Source organism: Gracilinanus agilis, chromosome 6, assembly GCF_016433145.1.
Source record: "Gracilinanus agilis isolate LMUSP501 chromosome 6, AgileGrace, whole genome shotgun sequence".
NCBI lineage: Eukaryota > Metazoa > Chordata > Mammalia > Didelphimorphia > Didelphidae > Gracilinanus > Gracilinanus agilis.
The window spans coordinates 93,084,271-93,103,600 of record NC_058135.1 but is presented as its reverse complement, the minus strand read 5'-3'; the positions used below and the strand labels follow the sequence as shown (position 1 = coordinate 93,103,600).

Here is a 19,330-nt window from a genome sequence, read left to right as displayed (position 1 = left end):
GGAAGGGAAGAAGGAAGGAAGTGAGGGAGGGAGGAAGAAAGGAAGGGAAGAAGGAAAGAGGGAAGAAGGAAGGAAGGAAAGAAGGGAGGGAGGGGAAGAAGGAGGAAGGGAGGAATGGAGGATAAAAGGATGGATTTGTTAAACACTTACTATGTACCAACCACTGGAGATACAAATATAAGTAAAATGAAAAGTGGTCCTTGCCCTCCAGATTAATTGCTAAAGGAGAAAGATAACATATAAAAGAGACCTGAAAGGGGAGGGAAGAGAGGAATGATTTTGAAAATGAGAAAATCAGGAACAGAGCCAGGAGGAGAATGGAGACAGGGAAATCTGAGCCCCTTCACAAAATGGAGGCTCTAAGAGGAACTCACCAAGGGGCAAAGGAGCCTTGTGGAGGATTTTCTTTGAGTCTTCCAGGGCAAAGAAGTCCAAGGTGTTAAAGCCAGTTCCAGGATAAGATAGTAGTAGGATTATAGAAGTGAATAATTTGAAAGAAGATATATTTCAACCCTCCCCCCGCAAAGTGTTATATTTACTGTAAAATGAAATGCATTTGACATACCATGTTAAGTATTCATGTACTCATTTGTGCTATTTATTTCCACAATCTATTCTAGAATTTCTCTATTTTCACATAAAATTATAATTCCAAGTGGACAATTAAAATTCTGATGCTATTGCTTTGAATTCTGTTATAATAAATACCATTAACACAAAAATCTCTGCATTAACCAAAAACTGTTAAGTCCCAGTAGATCATTCAGTAGCTTAGTTTAGAGAAAAAGAACCCTGGATTTGGAGTTAAAAGACCCGGATTCGAGTCTCCACCCTGATTTATTCTGGTTGTGTTACCTTGGGCAAGTCTCTGAGCCTTCGTTTATGAAATAATAATATTTGCATTTCCTACCTCACAGGGTTATCACAATAAGGAAATAAAACATGAATGTGAAAATAATTTCCTAGTCATAGAATATAATATAAACATAACATGACTTTATTGAGCATTCATTATAACAGATTCCAGTACAACAAAGGATTTAGATCAACTTAAAGTCTGAAGTGATGATTGCATGATATTATGAATATACAAGAACAGAAGCTATTATTCTTATTATTTTAAATGGTTTTCATCACTATAAAATCCCAGTATATGAGAAGAAATTTTAGATAGCATTTTGTAATGTTGTATTAGGAATTTTAACATGGTACTGCTACCTTTTCAGTACTTATAGAATCTAGTATCAAAACCCTATTTCCTTTTTCCAAGTAAACATGTATCACCAAAGGGATAGTAGTTGTAGAGGCAGAATGCTTTTGGATTTTTCATAAATCCTATTTCTTATTGGCCATCTTCCCTTCTGAAATTCATTGTTATCTTCTGGGTGTTTTTTTGTTTTGTTTCCCCACCTTAGGTTTGGATGTGTGGAGGAGGAATGTTTGACGTTCCATGTTCTAGAGTTGGTCATATCTACAGGAAGTACGTCCCTTATAAAGTTCCATCTGGGACCAGCTTGGCAAGAGTGAGTAACTGGGTTCCAGAACAGTTTTGGATTGAAATATAAGGAAAAATGTAGTATCCCATCCTCTCACTAAAAATATCAACCTTTTTTTTCTGTCATTCCATTATTCCTTTGACTATTAAGGCTTTATAAGATTTAGGAATCCCCTTTATCCATGGGCAACTTAATCAGATGACACCCTAATATCATCTAACACATTAGTAAACACATTATTAACTAAGGGTAAAACCCTAAAGAACGGTACACAGAATAGGAAGAAAGTTGGGGTTGGGAGACAGAAAAGGTCCCTCTTAAAAAAAGGTAGACAGGACACCTCAAAAATCCATGTTGTTGCTTGGCACTGGCCCTGAATGAAATCTTTTCTTTGCTTTTATATTTTCTGACATGTTGCCCTTTCCTTTCTAATGGGTTAGTACTAAGGCTCTGTTTTTAAAAGATATTGACTTTAATGAACTGTTTTTCTCACCTCAGAGGCATATGTCCTCAGCTTTTGGGGTACAGGAATGGTGTACAAATAGGGAAAGAATTTTAGATGTCCTAGCTGGGATCACAATAATTATGACTTTCCCCTATTCCTAAGACTATCACATTCTTTTGATTGTCCCCCAAATGTCTTCCTAGATGCCTTTCCATCTGATTGTGACTGTATTTCATTCCAATGTAACATATTCTTACTACTATTCCGACGTGATAGTATCAGGAAATTCATTCATTTGGTTTCCTTTTGATGAAAAGCAATATTTAAGGACTTACAGCATTCAGACCAAGGAGGGAGCCGATCAAGACCTGATTCTGAGGTTGTCATTTATTGGCTTCTGCTCTGAATCCACATCCAGGATCATAAGTTCATTCCACAGGTATCTCTCTCCTGGAACCCTATAATGAAGGCATCTGTGGATTCAGGTAGCATCTTCCTGTAGCTACTAGGAGCACTTCATTCTGGCATCACAGACACCAGCATCCTGGGCTCCTTCCCCTTTCCCTGCTCTCACAAAGGGGCCACCTAGGACCATAGTTTGGACATCATCAAGTTGATGAGATAGCCTTGCCTGAAGACCCAAATCCCAGACTGGACCATAGAGTGACATCTTTACTGACTCTTAATCTAATGGTTTTAACGAAACCTCTCACCTGCCCTATTTTTTTTTCTAATGGATTTCTAATGAGAGGTCCTAGGTTCAAATTCTGAATCTGTCACTTTCTTATTATATAATCTGGGACTCACCACTTCCTCGCTTATCAGGAAGCTAGGTAATATAGTACATAGAATAGGAGCTTGGTATGAAAGAGACATGAGTTTAAATCTGACCTTGTATACTTAATAACTATGTGATCTTGGGCAAGTCACTTAATCTTTATTTGCCTCAGTTTTCTCCATTATAAAATGGAAATCATAATAATATCTACTTCCCAGGGTTGTGGTAAGGATCAAACGAGTTAATTACTTTATATTTTTATTATTTTTATTAATATATATAATATATTCATGCTAGTAAGTAGTAGCAGCAGCAGCAGCAGCAACAGCAAAATGAAATTATTGTTTTAGATAAACTGCTTAGGTCCCTTCTAGTTCTAAATTATGATCTCTATCAGGAATCCAATTAAGAGTCATTTCTGTTTGTGTTAAAAACTGACTCTAGATTGGAGGGAGCCAGCCTTATATATGGAAAGAACATGGACTGAGAGTCAGATCTGGTTCTTATCCAAATTCTCTCCTAGATTCACCTCATAACCTTCAGCAAGTTAGATCTCCTCCCTGAGAATGGTGAAAAAACAGATAGACAGTCTTAGTGCTTTGCTGACACCCATTAAATATTCAAAGGAGGTCACTTTACCATGCTACGCCTGTCTTCTCATCTATAAAATGAGGAGGTATGGACTAGATGATTTAAAAGTCCCCTTCTATGTGAAGTTTCCACAATAATTCCAGTAATTACATTCTAATATTTAACTTTTCAATTATTTTGCATAAAATGGTTTTTGTTGTTTAGTTGTTTTCAGTTGTATCTGACTCCTTATGACCCCATTCTGGATTTTCTTGGTAAGATATTGGAATGATTTGCCATTTCTCTTTCTTCACTTTACAGATAAGGAAACTGAAGCAAACAGGGTTAAGTGACTTGGCCAGACACACAGTTAATAGGTACCTGAGGCTGATTTTGAGCTTAGGTCTTCTTGATTCCAGGTTCAGCACCCTGTATAATATGGCACCACCTCGCTGCTGCCCCATGTAAAATGGTAGGAAATGAAAATATCCTAAAATACCAAACAGGTCCATAAATTCCTCCATGTGAACAGTGCCTTCAGCAGCCCAACCAAACATTCTCATTTTACAGAATTCTTATCCATACCCTTCTATAAATTCTCCAAAGATATTCTACCCAACATACTCCCCTTATTCCTCCATTTCCCAAGATCATAAGTCTAGATCTGTAATGAACATAAAAGACCATTTAATCCTGATCCCTTATTTACAGATAAAGAAATTGAGGCCAATTAGGTAAGATAGCCTTTAAATATCTAATGGATACCAATATGTCCATCTCTCTTCCCTCATCCTCACTGCAGGAATGGCCTCCATCCTTGTGTGTCCTTAGTGATGCAGGTCATATATATAGAAAGAATGCTGGGTTTGGAATCAGAGGACCTGGGTTCATATCCTGTCTCAGATACTTCTTCTTTACTACTTTGGAGGAAGTCACTGAAATTCTCCAAGCTAAATTCCTGCTTCCAGCTCTAACTCAGTTATATTATGTCTTGCATATCTCTTCTTCTGGGCCTGTCATTGGTGGAAATATGCTGCAATCTATTTGCATCCACCATACATCTCTCTTTTACCCTTTAGGTTTCCCAAAATTTGTATTCTTCTTAGGCCACTGTATCTAATGATTCACAGACATATAGCATCATTGAAAGATTATTAATTGTTTTAAAAAAGGAGATAGACTTTTATGCTAAGAAGCAGTTTGAAATCACTGAAATTTCCCAGTTATATTCTAAACTACTCTCTTACTCTTCACCTCTGGATCCAGCTCAACATCTCTTTGCTTGGCCTACACAAGATTTAGGTACTAATGGGCTATCAGTGTACTACTCATCCAATGTCATCATCTACAGTCTGCATCCACTTAATGATCAAAATGATTGGAGTAGAAAAATTTTGCGCATTTTATTTTTTTAAACCCTTACCTTCCATCTTAGAATCAATACTGTGTATTAGTTCTAAGGAAGAAAAGTGGTAAGGCTAGGCAATGGGGATCAAGTGACTTGACAAAGGAAGTATCTTGACAAAGGAAGACTCAGTAGGGAATGAGATCTGTCTTCAAGTATTTGAAGGGCTATGAAAGAGGAAGAGAATCAGACTCCTTAAATTTGGTCCTGGAAGGTGGAACTAGGACAAATAAAGAAAAACTACAAAGAGGCATATATCTACTTGATATAAGGAAAATCAACCCAAACATGAAAGCTGTCAAAAAATAAAGATTAAACTAAGGCGGAAAAAAGGAAAAAAATCAATTTGAACCCAGGACCTTCCATCTCTGGGTCTGGTTCTTAATCTACTGAGCAACTCAACTGCCCCCAATTTTGTACATTTTAGATAATCATTGGAATCACAATTTTTTCCAAGATAAATTTAATCATAAAATTCTCATTAATTGTATGGGTGTTTTTTTTTCTGATTCACCCTCTTTGTGAGAGGGTTCTTGACAATATTTAACATTTTTTAGCTGTATCAATTATCCTCCTTCACTGCATCATTTAGAACCCATGCTAAGGAATTCAGTAATATGGGTAGGGTTGTCAACCTTTAAATATTAGATCAGTGACGTTATTCTAAGGGGTAATGTTACAGCTTTCTTGGTTATTATTGTTTTGATATAATAACAATAATTGTTTTGATATAATAAGATAATAAATACTACAAGGTTAGAAGTTATAATATTAGGCCTCTAACAAAAAAAAATGCTTCACTCATTAGCAATATCCAGAATGTTATACTACATGCAAATACCACAACTAGCAAAGAAAACAACATTCAACACGAAAAGAAATCACTGAGATAGCTTGGGGTGGGAGAAGAGAGAAGAGGAATAAAGATAAGAATTGTGACTCAATGGTACTGAGTTATTTCCTGTTCCAATGCAAGTCAGTACCATCTCTGCTACTTTTAAAGTTTAAGTGAGTTTCCTGAGACTCAAAGTCTGGGCCACTCCATGCACACTCTTGCCTCATTCCCATTTTAGCCCAAGTGATGCATTTGCAAGATACCTAACCAGAAGTCAAGGCTGTGAGGTATGGTTCAAGATCCCAGAATGTACTATGAGACATCCTATGGTCTAACTACAAGAGGTTTGGGACAGTGCTCATCATCTAGAATGGTTGCTTTTTAAGAAATTTAAATGTTTTATTATTATTCTTGAGGGAGGAATTAGGAACTTTTCAAACACCATCAAATGACAAGAAATTAGGGCTGACAACTCTAACTCCCAGGCAAAAAGTCAGTATTTATTCAAATGGAAAAAAGTCCATAATCCCGAATTTTAATCTTTTCCATTTAAATTTTACTTGGGGGCTCATTTTTATTTTCAAAAATGCTAAAGCAATCAGAGAATCATAAATATTGAAGCTCACCTGTCGCTCTAGGGAATACTTTATGAATCATGAATCTTTTTTAATAAAAAGTATATTAAAATGAAAAATGATAGTGATATTTTAAGAGATTTTTCTTTTTGGCTTCCTTGAAATAGTCTACCTCATTATTCAAGCCTTAAACATGATAAAAAGTCTTTAGAAAAGCCACAAATCCAAGACCCCATTCCCTGGCTGACTATGTGTAGTCAGGCTCTTTCCATTCATGCCAAGAAGTAAAGAAGCCATAGCTTTATATAAATATTTGCCAAGATTATTTTGTACTAACTTTTATAAAGAAAAAGAATCTCCACCTGAAGTCAAACAAGCTGCCTTCAAATCCCTAGACTGCCATTTATCAAATTAATCCCCAGGGGCAAATTGTTTCATATCTCTGGATCTTAGTTTCTTCATCAATGAAACACAAAAAGGATGACTCAGTAGGGAATGAGATCTGTCTTCAAGTATTTGAAGGGCTATGAAAGAGGAAGAGAATCAGACTCCTTAAATTTGGTCCTGGAAGGTGGAACTAGGACAAATAAAGAAAAACTACAAAGAGGCATATATCTACTTGATATAAGGAAAATCAACCCAAACATGAAAGCTGTCAAAAAATAAAGATTAAACTAAGGCGGAAAAAAGGAAAAAAATCAATTTCTGTAAATAGATCTAGAATGAAGTACTATGTCAAGGGTGATGGGAACAATAAAAATTTAAGTGGAACAGGAAAACAAGGCTAAGGGAGGGAGATCCAGAAAAGCAAAGGGGACACAGTCTTGGTCCCCTTTTAAATCCCCCTTTAAAAAGTCCCCTTGGACTTTTTAATAATTGCCCAAGCAACCTCAAAATCCATCTAGCATCCACTGCTGGGGGATGAAGGCAATCTTAATGAAGCAGGTTGCTTTGATTGTTTGTTTTTGTTTTTAGGTAGCAATGACTGTCTAGTCATTGTAGTAAGTGCTCCAGAACTAGAGATCTTCAAGCATGAGATTGGATCGAGGATGTTGAAAGGGGAGTCTTAATCATGATAAATGTTGATCTGAGAGGGTTCTAAACTCCCTTCAAACTCAAATTCTGTAGCCCTTCTGAATTCTGGTAGCGGGAATAATGAATATGTGACAATCCTTCCCACAGTTCTACTGTGAGTATCTAATAAGATAATGTAAGTAAAACATCTTTACAAACTGTAAAGAATTGGCTGAGGAGTTATGTTTATGTTATTATTTGCTAGCAACTATGCAGAAATTTAAGATTGACCAAGTACTTTACATAATTTATGTCTATTTGAGCCTCATAACAAACCTGACTGGTAGATGCTATTATCGTACCCATTTTGCAGATAGGAAAATTGAGATAGATATTAAAGTGATTTGCCCAGAGTCACAAATCTAGTAAATATCAAAGCAGTATTCAAACTCAAATCTTCTTGATTTCAAGTCAGACACTTTATCCATTGCCACCTATATTAAAAAAGGAGGTTAAAATATGCTTCTTTTGAAAACACAAACAAGTAGCTCACCCACCAACCCTAAGGAAGCATTATAGTAATAAACATTTCAATTCAGAAAGGATTTGTGGAACATCTATTAACTATATGAGGTATCATGGGAATACAATAAAAACAGAAGAGCTTTCCTAGGGTCTATTTGGGAAGGCAAAATTGAAATGATTGGAAATCAATAAAAGGCAATAAATAATGAGGCATTAAAATGTATTATGCACCAATCAAACATTTATTAATCACAGTGGCTTAATAAACTAGGTGACACAATGGATAAAGCACTGGGTCTGGAGTCAGAATTCAAATTTAGCCTCAGACATTAGCTATGTGATCCTGGGCAAGTCACTTAACCCTGATGACCTCAGTTTCCTCATCTGTAAAATGAGCGAGAAAAGGAAATGGCAGCCCACTCCACTATCTTTGTCTATAAAAGCCTCAATGGGGTCATAGTGTCAGATATGACTGAAAAATGACTAAAGAAAACAATAATAATATACCAACAAAGAAAGAAATTATAGGATCATGATTTTAAAGCTGGAAGGGATATTAGACATCCTCATTTATAAATAAGGAACTGAAACCAAGAAAGGCTAGCTAACTTGCCTCTGGTTACACAGCTGATAAATGTAGGAGGCATGACTTAAATCTAGTTTTTCCTGACCCCAACACCAAGGCTCCATCTACTGGGCCCTGTTATCTCTCATCAAACCCTGAAATTGTGAGGCAAATACAACACCTGCAAAACTGGATTGAGTCAATGTTGGCGGTAGCAGCATCAGGAATGTTCTAAATGTAAGCATCAGTGACATGGGATGGGATGTTCGCTGAGATAATCCTCAGTCCATAAGCACTGGGTGATTGTCTAATAAGTGCAAAGCATTTTAAAGACAAGCATTTTCTGGCCTTAAGGAGCTTCCATTCTCCTTGTATACTAACTTACGTAACGGGGATGGAAATCAGGACTTCTGCCAAGAGAACTGAGAGCAGGTTCCCCCCTCCTGAGGATTTGTGTAAGAAGTTGCTTAAAATACATCAACTGAGACTCAAAAATGAGGAAACTTGTAAAATCCTTGAATAAATAAATCTATCGGCTCAAAAGGAGATACACAAGTACCATATAGACGAGCAACAGGGGCTAAATAAATTCTAGTTGATGGATAAAGAAGTCATTCTGGGTTGTTTAACATTTTTATCCATGATTTGGATAAAGGAATGCTCGGATTTGCAGATGCCACCCAGTTGGGAAGGATAATTAACACACTAAGATGACAGTCTACGCTGGAGGTGTCAAACACAAACTGGGGTAGGTCAGGCAGGGAATTCCCCAATTTCTAGTTAAGAGCAAGTGTGCATGGGAGGACCTGTAGAAAGTTCTGGATAATGGCATAAAGGCACTAGACCAGAAGATGTCTCTGCAAGCAGTAAACCACCTCTAGGAGCCAAGTCTGTGACCTGGCTGGCAGGGGCAACTCAGGTGAAAGGGGCACCATTCCAGGAAAATGGCCAGATCAGCTGAGAGCAGTGAAGCAAGCAGATCTCACAGGAGCAGCAATGCCAAAAAAGGGCAGCGAGCCGTGTGCAATTGGCCGTGCCAGTGGAGACTGGTGCTCTGGCCCATGTAAGCTGGAGGTGTGAGCAGAGGTAAGAGTAACAAACCAGCAGATCTCCAGTTAAGAAATAGGTCCATGTTGAATTCCATGGCTCAATAAGCATATTGAACGACTTAACAGTTGGATAGCGCTTATTATAGGATATCAAATAGTTTTAATTTTCCCTTTTAATTTTTTTGGTTTTTTGTTTGTTTTTTTTACTATATTAAATCCAGAAAACTTAACATATGAAGGAACTGGGGGAGCATCTGCTATGGTGAGACTTCCTTAATTTCTGGAGAGAGTCTTAAATCATTTGAAGTGTAGCTCCCCTAAGAAATAATGAGAAAATAAGCAGAGTGTAATAGGTAGAAGTCTGGCCTTGGAGTTAGCAAGACCTAGATTCAAATCCTGGCATTACTATATACTGGCTTTGCTTTTTGAGCAAATCACTTAGCCTTTCAGTGTCCCCAGAGATAACTGTCTAAGATGATAAATTGCAGAAAAGTCTGTTTTGGTCATTTCCTCCTGAGAAATGTTGTATACCAAAGCACTTAGTGATTAAGAGACCTCCCTCCAAAAAAAAGAAAAATCCCTCTGAGTATGTGCAAGGCAGTGAATGGTAAGTGCCAAATGAGAAGAATCATAGGATCTTTGACTTAGACCTGGAAGGGATGTTGCAAGGTGAGTCTAATCCCCTTCTTTTAAATATAGAAAACTAAACATCAAGGAGATTTAAGTGATTCACTAGCTCTGTGAATTTCCAGAAATCAATTAATTTACCAAAAATCACATAGCTAGTAAGTATCTGGGACAGGATTCAAATCCATATATTCCTGACTCTATTCCCAGCATTCATTGTTTATTACTACCTCATCATCCGTAGTAATCTATAGGAGAGAGACAGAACTGCAGGCTATAGTAAAAAAGGAAGATGTCAAGGAAGAGATGAGCTTTCAAGGAAAGGGTGGATTTGGATTGGGAGAGGGTGGTGGGAGGCTCTTTCCTCCCAAGACGAGGGAACAAACCAAGGATATAGAAATCAAAATGAATAAAGCACAAAGGAAAAACAGTGAGAGACAAAATGAATGGAATGTTCCCATTAGGGAATGTAGGACAGAGAGCTTGGGAACAGATTGTGGAGGGTCTTCTGTGCAAGACAAAGAGATTTTGAATCTCTTCACTGGGGAGCCATTGAAGGGTTGGAGGTGGAGGAAAGACATAATGTAATGGAAAGAGAACTTGTAAGGAGGCTGGGAGCTTAGCTTCTAGCTTCAGTTCTCCCCATAAGTTTTAGTGGCAGAAACCTAGACTCTCTTTTCCTTGTCAATGAGGAGGTTGCTTTAGATCGGTGGTTCCCCAATTTTTTGGCTTACCACCCCCTTTCCAGAAAAAATATTACTTAGCCCCCTGGAAATTATTTTTTTTAATTTAATAGCAATTAATAGGAAAAATAAATGTACCTGTGGCCATCACCACCCTCCTGGATCACTGCAGCACCAGTGCGGTGGCACCCACTTTAGGAATCACTTCTTTATATGAAGGCTAAAATCCCATCTACATTAAAGTAATATATTAGGGAGGTACATTTGACAGCAATGCATAGGATTAATTGGACAATGGAAACACTGGAGACCAGCAGACTGGCTAGAAGATGATTATAATACATGATATGTAATGAAAGAGATATTTTGAAAGAAAACAGTGGGGCAGCTAGGTGGCTCAGTGAATAGAGAACCAGGCCTGAAGACAGGAGCTCCTGGGTTCAAATTTGGATCCAGTCACTTCCTAGCTTTGTGATCCTGGGCAAGCACTTAACTCTCATTAAGGAAGGAAGGAAGGAAGGAAGGAGAGAGAGAGAAAAAGAGGAGGAGGAGGAGGAGGAGGAGGAGGAGGATCAAAAAGAATACTAATTAAAATAACTAAAGCTAGCCAGGAATTTGAATCTGAGTAAGTAGGAAAATAATGGTTGTGCCATGGATGTGGAGTGTTGGAGTTGAGGACACCTATTAAGTACTTGGCAAAACTTAAAGTGCCATATAAATGCTAGTTGTTATTATTACCTAACAGTGATGATTATAGCTCACAATTCTATCTTTAATGTTTACAAAGTATTTAACATGTATCATCTGATTTGATATATCAATTCTATAAGGTAAGTCATTATTACCCCCCACTTTACATAGGAAACTGAGGATCAAAAGGTTAAGTGAGTTGTCCAGAGTCATAAAGATAGTAAATATTGAAGTCAGGATCCAAACCCTATTCATTATGTCATGCTTCCTCAAACATAGAGAAGTAAAGAGGAAGAAAAGGTTTGATGAATTCCATTTTGTTGTTATTGTTCAGTCATTCCAGTCATGTCTGACTCTTCCTGACCAAATTTGGAGTTTTCTTGGCATAGATACTGGAATGGTTTGAAATTTCCTTCTCTAACTCATTTTTACAGATCAGGAAACTGAGGCAAACAAGGTAAAGAGACTTGCTTACAGTCACATAGCTAGTAAGTGTCTGAAGCTGAATTTGAACTCATGAAGATGAATCTTCCTGACTCCAAGCCCAATGCTCTCTCTACTGTGCCCTCTAGCAGCCCCTTTTTAGATATCTGTTTGTGTCGACAAACGAGGCTAGTCCAAGGAGAGACTCCAAGAGCCACTCATAAGTTGCCTATCCAGTCTAGAACTCAGTTCTGAGTCAAATAGTGATGAAATTCTTAGGATTCAATTGTCCTTGTCCCACAGCAGTCCCCCAGGACGTCCCTCCATGCATTCTTTCTCTCTCTCCTAGGTTCTCAGTGTCACTTCCACTCTCCTAAACCTGACTTTCCTTAAAAGAGTTTGGGGGCTGGAGGGAAGGGGGCAGCTAGATAGCACAATGGATAGAGACTGAGGCCTAGAGACAGGAGGTCCTGGATTTAAATTTGGCCACAAAGACATCCCAGTTGTATGACCCGGGACAAGTCACTTAACCCTAATTGCCTAGACCTTACTGCTCTTCTGCCTTGAAACCAATATTTAGTATTGATTCTAAGATAGAAGGTAAGGATGAGAGGGGGGAAAAAGGGAGAAAGGGAGGGAGGGAGAGAGAAAGAGAGAAAGAGAGAAAAGAAAGGAGAGAAGGAGGGACAGAAAGAGAGAGGGGGAAGTGAAGGGGAAGGGGACTATCAGAAAGATGAACTATTTGAATGATGGTCAGGAGGGGCATCTATTTTCTGACATGCTACTCCATCAAAGAGGTCTTGCTTTCCAGCTCTCTCCTAAGTCGTAATGAGCCACTTTTGAATGCAAAAGCCCTGACTTTTTTTTTCATTGTAGTTCCCATTTTTAGCAAAGAATTAGAAGACATATGTATACAAAATTGTTTACATTTCTAGTGGTATACTAGTGAGAATATCTGTAGGTCAGTCAGTCAGCAAGCATGTCTTAAATGGATACTATGAACCAGGTCCAAAGCTGGTATAGTAACAGAGCACTAACCTGGGAGTGAGGAAGATCTAAGTTAAAATCCTGCCTCTAACACTTATTGTATCTACGTGTCCTGGGGGAGTCATTTAACCTCTGTGTACCTCAGTTTCTTTCTCTATAAAATGGAATTGAACTTAATAGTCTCTAGTGTCCCTTCTAGTACTCACTGTGCCTATGATCTCAAAAAGTATCAAGACATCCATCCCTTGGGGACAGAAGTAAACTTATTCTGCTCACTTTGTTTTTCTTGACACGAGTCTACAACAGGGAGGAAGGGAGGGGGAGAGAGAGAGAAATATAGTTAAAGACAGAGGAGAGAAGAAAGATAGATATCTTGCTGCATGAAATTCTGTGATTCTGCCTTAGGAAAAGGAATGTCTTTCTCCACTTGTCTGTATCCCAGATGATGTGCCAGGAAGCACACAGTCTGACCTCAGATAGAGAAACAGTCAGTCCTGGGCCCAGAGCAGAATGTTAGAATTCTTAATTTCTCTGTCTCTGTCTCCGTCTCTATCTCTGTCTCTGCATCTCTCTCTCTCTCTCTCTCTCTCTCTCTCTCTCTCTCTCTCTCTCTCTCTCTCTCTCTCTCTCTCTGCCTCTGTCTTCCTCCCCTCTTTTTCTGTCTTTCTCTCTTCCCCTCCTCTTTCTTTCTCTGAGTCAAAGGAAAATATGTCCAAAAGATGAAGAAGGCAAGGCAGAGTATCCTGGGATACATTCTATTTGGGGAAAGGAAGGTGACAGGATTAGTCCAATTCAAGAATGAAAAACAATGTGTACCAATAATACAAGGTAGAAGACTACTATACCTAAAGGAAATCAGAGAAGAAACCTGAAAGAAAATCTATAACCATCTTTCTCTCCACTTGAATTCCATTTTGTTAGATTTTTATAGAAATTTGTATTTGGGAAGAACTGAGTATATTTGCTCCAAGGAATCGCCCATGCTTTCCCTTTTTGTTGCTCAGTCATTTTTCAGTCATGTCCAATTCTTCATGACCCCACTTGGAATTTTCTTGACAAAGATATTGAAGTAGTAGATCACTTTCTTCCCTATTCATTTCATAGACTAGGCAACTGAGGCAAGCAGGATTAAGTGACTTGCTCAAGTGTCATGCAACAAGGAAATATCTGAGGCCAGATTTGAAGTCTTCCTAACTCCAGTCCTGTCATTCTATCCCTTGTGTAACCTAGTTGCCTATGTTTTCTTTAGCCTTTTGAAAAAAGATAATAATATGGGGAGAAGGGGACAATGTTCTGAAAAGTCAGACTTGTGCTATGGATGAAAAGCCTGGATTCATAGTTCAGGAATCTGGGTCCAAAGCCTCTTCCTACACTTGTTCCATAGTGAACATGGACAAGTCATTTCCCCGCTCTGGACTGTAGATTCCTCATCTGCAAAAGTAGGCAGTTGGACCAGATGATTTTTTAAGGTTCCTGCCTTCTATCTCAGAATCCAGTAAATAAGGAGAAATGAAGTTGAGATGAAGGCCAAGTTTCCCAGCTACTGAAGGTGTTTCAGCTCCTTATGAGTTAAAAAAAATGAATCTAGTCTGAAAGATTGCATTTGAATCTGCTTGGCCTGCCAGGCTGAAAGGCCTCCTCTGTTCATTTTCAATATTATCATTTTGTTTCTTGGTACCAATTCATTGTCTTGGAAATCTCCATGGGGCCCACAGGTACTTGGGCTTGGAGGTAAATTCTGGTTTGCCAGAGAAAAGGTTGTTTTACTTCCCTTTAGCCACCGAGAAATACTTTGATAGAAACTTCCACTGCTAACCGCCCTCTTTGTCCCATCCCTGGTGGCATCCAAAGATCATCACAGACACGTAACACTGACCTGGGGTTGGGTGGAGAGGGGAGGCTACTTTCAAGCAGGAATGGAGCTTGGCCTGCTTAATGAAGTGGCCATTTCCCAGTGTTTGTCTCTATACTATAGTATAGAAGAGGGAGAATTCAATCTCTGGCCCGTGCCATTCTGGGACACGTCAAAAAAGCACCTGTCAATCAAGGAAAAGGGTTAACTGAGCCAAAGCAACGAGCTTGCCATCCAAAAATAAAATAGCCATCAAGGCCATAAAGCAAGATGATGAATGAGGAATCCACACTCTCCCATATTGACCTTTTCCCCCTGAATGATTGTAAATCAGTTGTGTCTCATAAAGCTGCTTGGCAAAGGAAAGCTAGGCTGAGACAACCTCAAGGCAGCCTGCGCTGCCAGCAGGCGGATGGGCCAGCCTTCATTGAGAGCAGTAAAGCTTTTTATTGGAAACTATCATTCAGCTCCCAGACATGGGGGACCATCATCAGTTTCCACCCTGAGGAAGCCGGCAATGATAAACACTTCCCTGAGGATGTGTCCTATTTAAATGGCCAGCTTTAAGCCCTCCTTTTGAAAACAGTAATGGCTTGAGGGCCCCTGTTTCCTCTTATAAAGAACCGGGTAGAAGGACCTGCAACCTTGGTGGTAATTGCTAAATTGATCCCGGCGCTGGTTCATGCCTGTGTGAGCTTGTCTCTTTTCCCTTGTCCATGTCTCAGAGCATTCAGAGCACTTTTTTTCATGAAGGAAAAATTTTTTATCCCAGAAAATCAAAATCCTCCTAAAATTATGCCATTATACTTCAAGGCATACTCCCTCAGAGGCAATGATAATTTTATTGTGTGATTAAAGGTCATCCATTGAGTAGTGAAAATAGAAGGATGAGTTCAAGTCAAATCAACAAGCATTTATTAAAGGTCTATCATGGACCAGGCACTGTGCTAAGCACTGGGGAAAGAAGGGAAAACAGGAAGAAAGAAATAGAGAGAGAGAAAGGAAGGAAGGAAGGAAGGAAGGAAGGAAGGAAGGAAGGAAGGAAGGAAGGAAGGAAGGAAGGAAGGAAGGAAGGAAGGAAGGAAAAAGAAGTGAAGGAGGAGAGGAAAGAAACAAAGAAGAGAGAGAGGGGGAAAGAGAAAAAAGAAAACCAATCCCTAGTCTCAAAGAGCTCATAGCCTAATGGAATATGTAAACAGCAATGTATAAACAAGATATATACAAGATAAAATGGAAATCATCTCAAAGAGAAAGTATTAACATTCAGGTGGACTAGGAATAGCCTCTCACAAGATAGACTTAAGTTGAGACTGGAAAAAGCCAGTGAAGCCAGTGAAGAGAGGAATAGTTCTGTTCATAAGGGCAGCCAATGAAAATGGCTGGAATTGGGAAACATATTATGTTCTATTAAAAATAAACATAGTAAACTTGCCATTCCTCAGAGAATGCCCAATCCGAAAGTAGAAAAAATGTTGGATTGGGAATTGGAAGACTAAAGTTCAAATCGTTGATTGGAAATGCTTTCTTGACATGAAGATGGGTTAGATTGAATTTTCTTTTCTATAGTATTAGCTCCAAGATCCCTGAAACACTGGAAAATTACCACTTCACTAAGTAGTCCAAGTCCTATTCCTGCTTTAAAATGGTAACCTCCTCCACCCAACCATGAACTTTGTTTGTTTTTGTTTGGTTTTGCTTGTTTGAAACCTTTACTTTCTGTCTTCTACTGTATACATTTTAGTTCCAAGGCAGAAAAATAGCAAGGACTAGGCAACTGGAGTTAAGAATCCTGTCTATGTTTACACAGCTAGGAAAGGTCTTGAGGTCTCCAGGCCAGGAGCTCCATCCACTGAGCAGTTACTCAGTTGGCCCTCAATGATGTCCTTTGAAAGAATCAGGCTTGGACACCACCAGGAATGGGGCACAGAAGGGAAGTCAGCAGGGAAATTTAGTCTCTGTGTGAGTTTGCACAAGCCTTTAAGATTATGAAATCAGAGATTTAGAATTGGAATGAAACTTAAAGTCTAACTCTCTCATTTTATAGATGAAAAGATTATATCCCAGAGAAGGTAAATGATTTTCCCAAGGTCATGCAGGTAACTAGGGGCAGAGCTAGAGCTGAACCCAGGCCCTCTGGAGCCAAATCCAATTCCCTTCCCTCCCTACCACACAGGTCTCAGTTTCTTTAGCTGTAAAATGAGAGGCCAGGTCTGAATAATTCCTAAGGTCATCCCAGTGCCCTAAGGTCCTCTGGGTCTTATTGTATGTCCTGCTTATTACACATTCTTTAGATCCTTAAAAAATGCCATTTGACCAGCCAATGTAGCCTAAAGATCCCCAGACTATACTCTCTACCTCGAAGGATAACTCTCCATCTATGATTGATTATTCTAAATAAAGAGTGTAAGGTCCTTCAGAACAGGAACTGTCTCAGTTATTTTTGATTTGTATCCATAGCACTTAACACAATGACACATGGCAAGACCTTAATAGATTTCTTTTCATTCACTCCTACTTTAAGTCTATGATCCTATGAAAGCACTGATAGTTGGGAAAAATAAGGGAACTGATCTATGCTAGACACCTTAGGCTCTTTCTGGCTGACCACCTTGTGGGAAGCCTTGTAGACTACATCCCACAAATTCATGGAAGATGGGATAGCCAGCTTGGTGTGCCTCCCAGGCAAACTGAAATGCAGTTCAATACCAGATAAACTAGACTACCAAGAACTATGCAGTTGGGTCTTTTATATGAAGTCTGAGTCTTTTATCTTTATTTTACTCATAAGAAAATAAAGTTTTAGAGAAGTTCAGTAGTCTGCCAAGGTCACACAAATAAGAGGTGGCAAAACAACATATACAAATTAGTCATCCATCTTCTTGTCCTGTCCTTGCTCCCTGAAGGCCCACCCCTGCCATCATCCACTGACAAAAAACATCCGTATATTTTCCTTCTTTGACAAGTCACAGCCTACAAATTTGTTATGTTCCACATGAAAAAAAGTGTGAAGACCATGGACCTAATGATAGATGAATAAATGATTTCACCCAAAACACAGACACTAGAAGCAAGCTGAAAATTAAAAAGCAACACTAGATAACCATTGGATGTAACAGCTCTAGTCTTGGTGTTAAATGGAAATATATTAATGTAAAATACAGCTGGGATGGTACAGATAAAGTATTCTTCCACAATAGATCAACTCAGCAGGGCTATGTTTGTTGTTGTTCTATCATGTCTGACTCTGTGATCCCATTTGGGGTTTTCTTGACAAAGATACTGGAGGGGTTTGCCATTTTCTTCTCCAGTTCATTTAACAGTTGAGAAAACTGAGGCAAACAGATTAAGTGACTTTCCCGGAGTCACAAAGCTAGTAAATGTCTGAGAGCATATTTGAATTCAGGTCTTCCTGACTCTGGGTCAATGCTCTATCTGCACTACCACCTAACTGCTCATGGTAGGAAATATGCTGAGTTTAAAGCCTAACAAACAAATCAATGACCTGGGTTCAAATTTTGCCCCTGATGATTAACTAGATATGTTAGGACAGATGAGTCATTTGTTCCTTTTCATCTCCCAAGGTCTTATCTACAAAGTCAGAGATGGGTTGCAATCTTCAAAGAGGAAAGAGGTGTTGCCACACCAAAAGTTGTCCCACACTGACAAATTCTCACGTCTATCAATTATTAGAAATTTTATAATCTGTCTCAAAATCCAGAAACAGGCACTTAGCTTATGTTTCAGCATTTGTTATGCATGAAAATATCGCTGAAGACACTTTTGCTCCCTTGGGAAGTCTTGGAATCATTTTTGCTGATTCCTTTAATTGTTTCAAGTGTTTTCTCTCTTTTCTTATGAATTTCAGGCCAGCCATGACTTTTGGGTCAATTATCTGGCAAAATGGATAGAAACACATTCCAACTCTTTGGTGCTTTCCCGTGTACAAAGCAGAGTTTGTACTTGCTTACTTTTCAGGACTGATTTAGGCAATTTTCAAACTATGCCAATAGCAATTCAGTATTCCATGGGGGCCCACAAAGACTGCTGAATGGAAAGAGGGGTACAAAAGCATTTTGTATTAGAGAAAAATGTTCTGCTAGCAGATTTTGTAAAGTTGCAGCAAGGATTTGTATGCTATTGGGATTTCATTATTAAGCATCATCTTTATGTTATCATCTTCAAGAGAATTCATTTGGTAGGCAGGATAGCATAACACAAGGAGTTTATACACCCACAGACTAGACTAACGACAACTTCTCAGTTGGGTCTTTTAAATGAGGGCTGAATATTTTATCCTTTATTTCGTATGAGAGAAAAATAAAGTTTTAGTGAAGCGCAGTAGTCTGACACAGTCATAAAGAGGTGTGTAACAAGACAACCTAAACAAGTTAGTGGTCCGTCTTCCTGAAAACCATCCTCACTTTTAGCAAACACTAGCTATGTGGCCATAAGCAAGTCAACCTAAGCTCTTGGCTCCTTACGTCCCTCATGTGTTAAGGAAGGGAAATAATCCCTTCACTATCCAGTTCATAGAACTTTCGTGATGAAAACCTTAATGTATTATGGGGATGAGAGTTGCTATAAAAGTAGGATTTATTCAAGTATTTCTATAATACTGTTTCCATTTATTTTGGGTAATTTCCCAACATGGGACTTTATATTGTTATTATTTGGGGTATCATTCCATTTTGTTGTTTAGCTATTTTTCAGTTGCATCCAACTCTTCATGACCCCATTTAGGGTTCTCTTGGCAAAAATACTGGAGTGGTTTGCCATTTCTTTCTCCAGCTCATTTTACAGAATAAAAAACT

At 38.7% G+C, this 19,330-nt stretch overlaps 1 protein-coding gene across 1 annotated transcript in view; it reads left to right on the top strand.

Annotated features, from left to right (window-relative positions):
• Positions 1-19,330, top strand: part of GALNTL6 (polypeptide N-acetylgalactosaminyltransferase like 6) — a 1,524,971-nt gene that overhangs the window by 1,400,114 nt on the left and 105,527 nt on the right. The window contains exon 8 of the mRNA XM_044680037.1: positions 1,416-1,523. Coding sequence (XP_044535972.1) covers positions 1,416-1,523 — 108 coding nt within the window. The remainder of the gene's footprint in view (positions 1-1,415; positions 1,524-19,330) is intronic.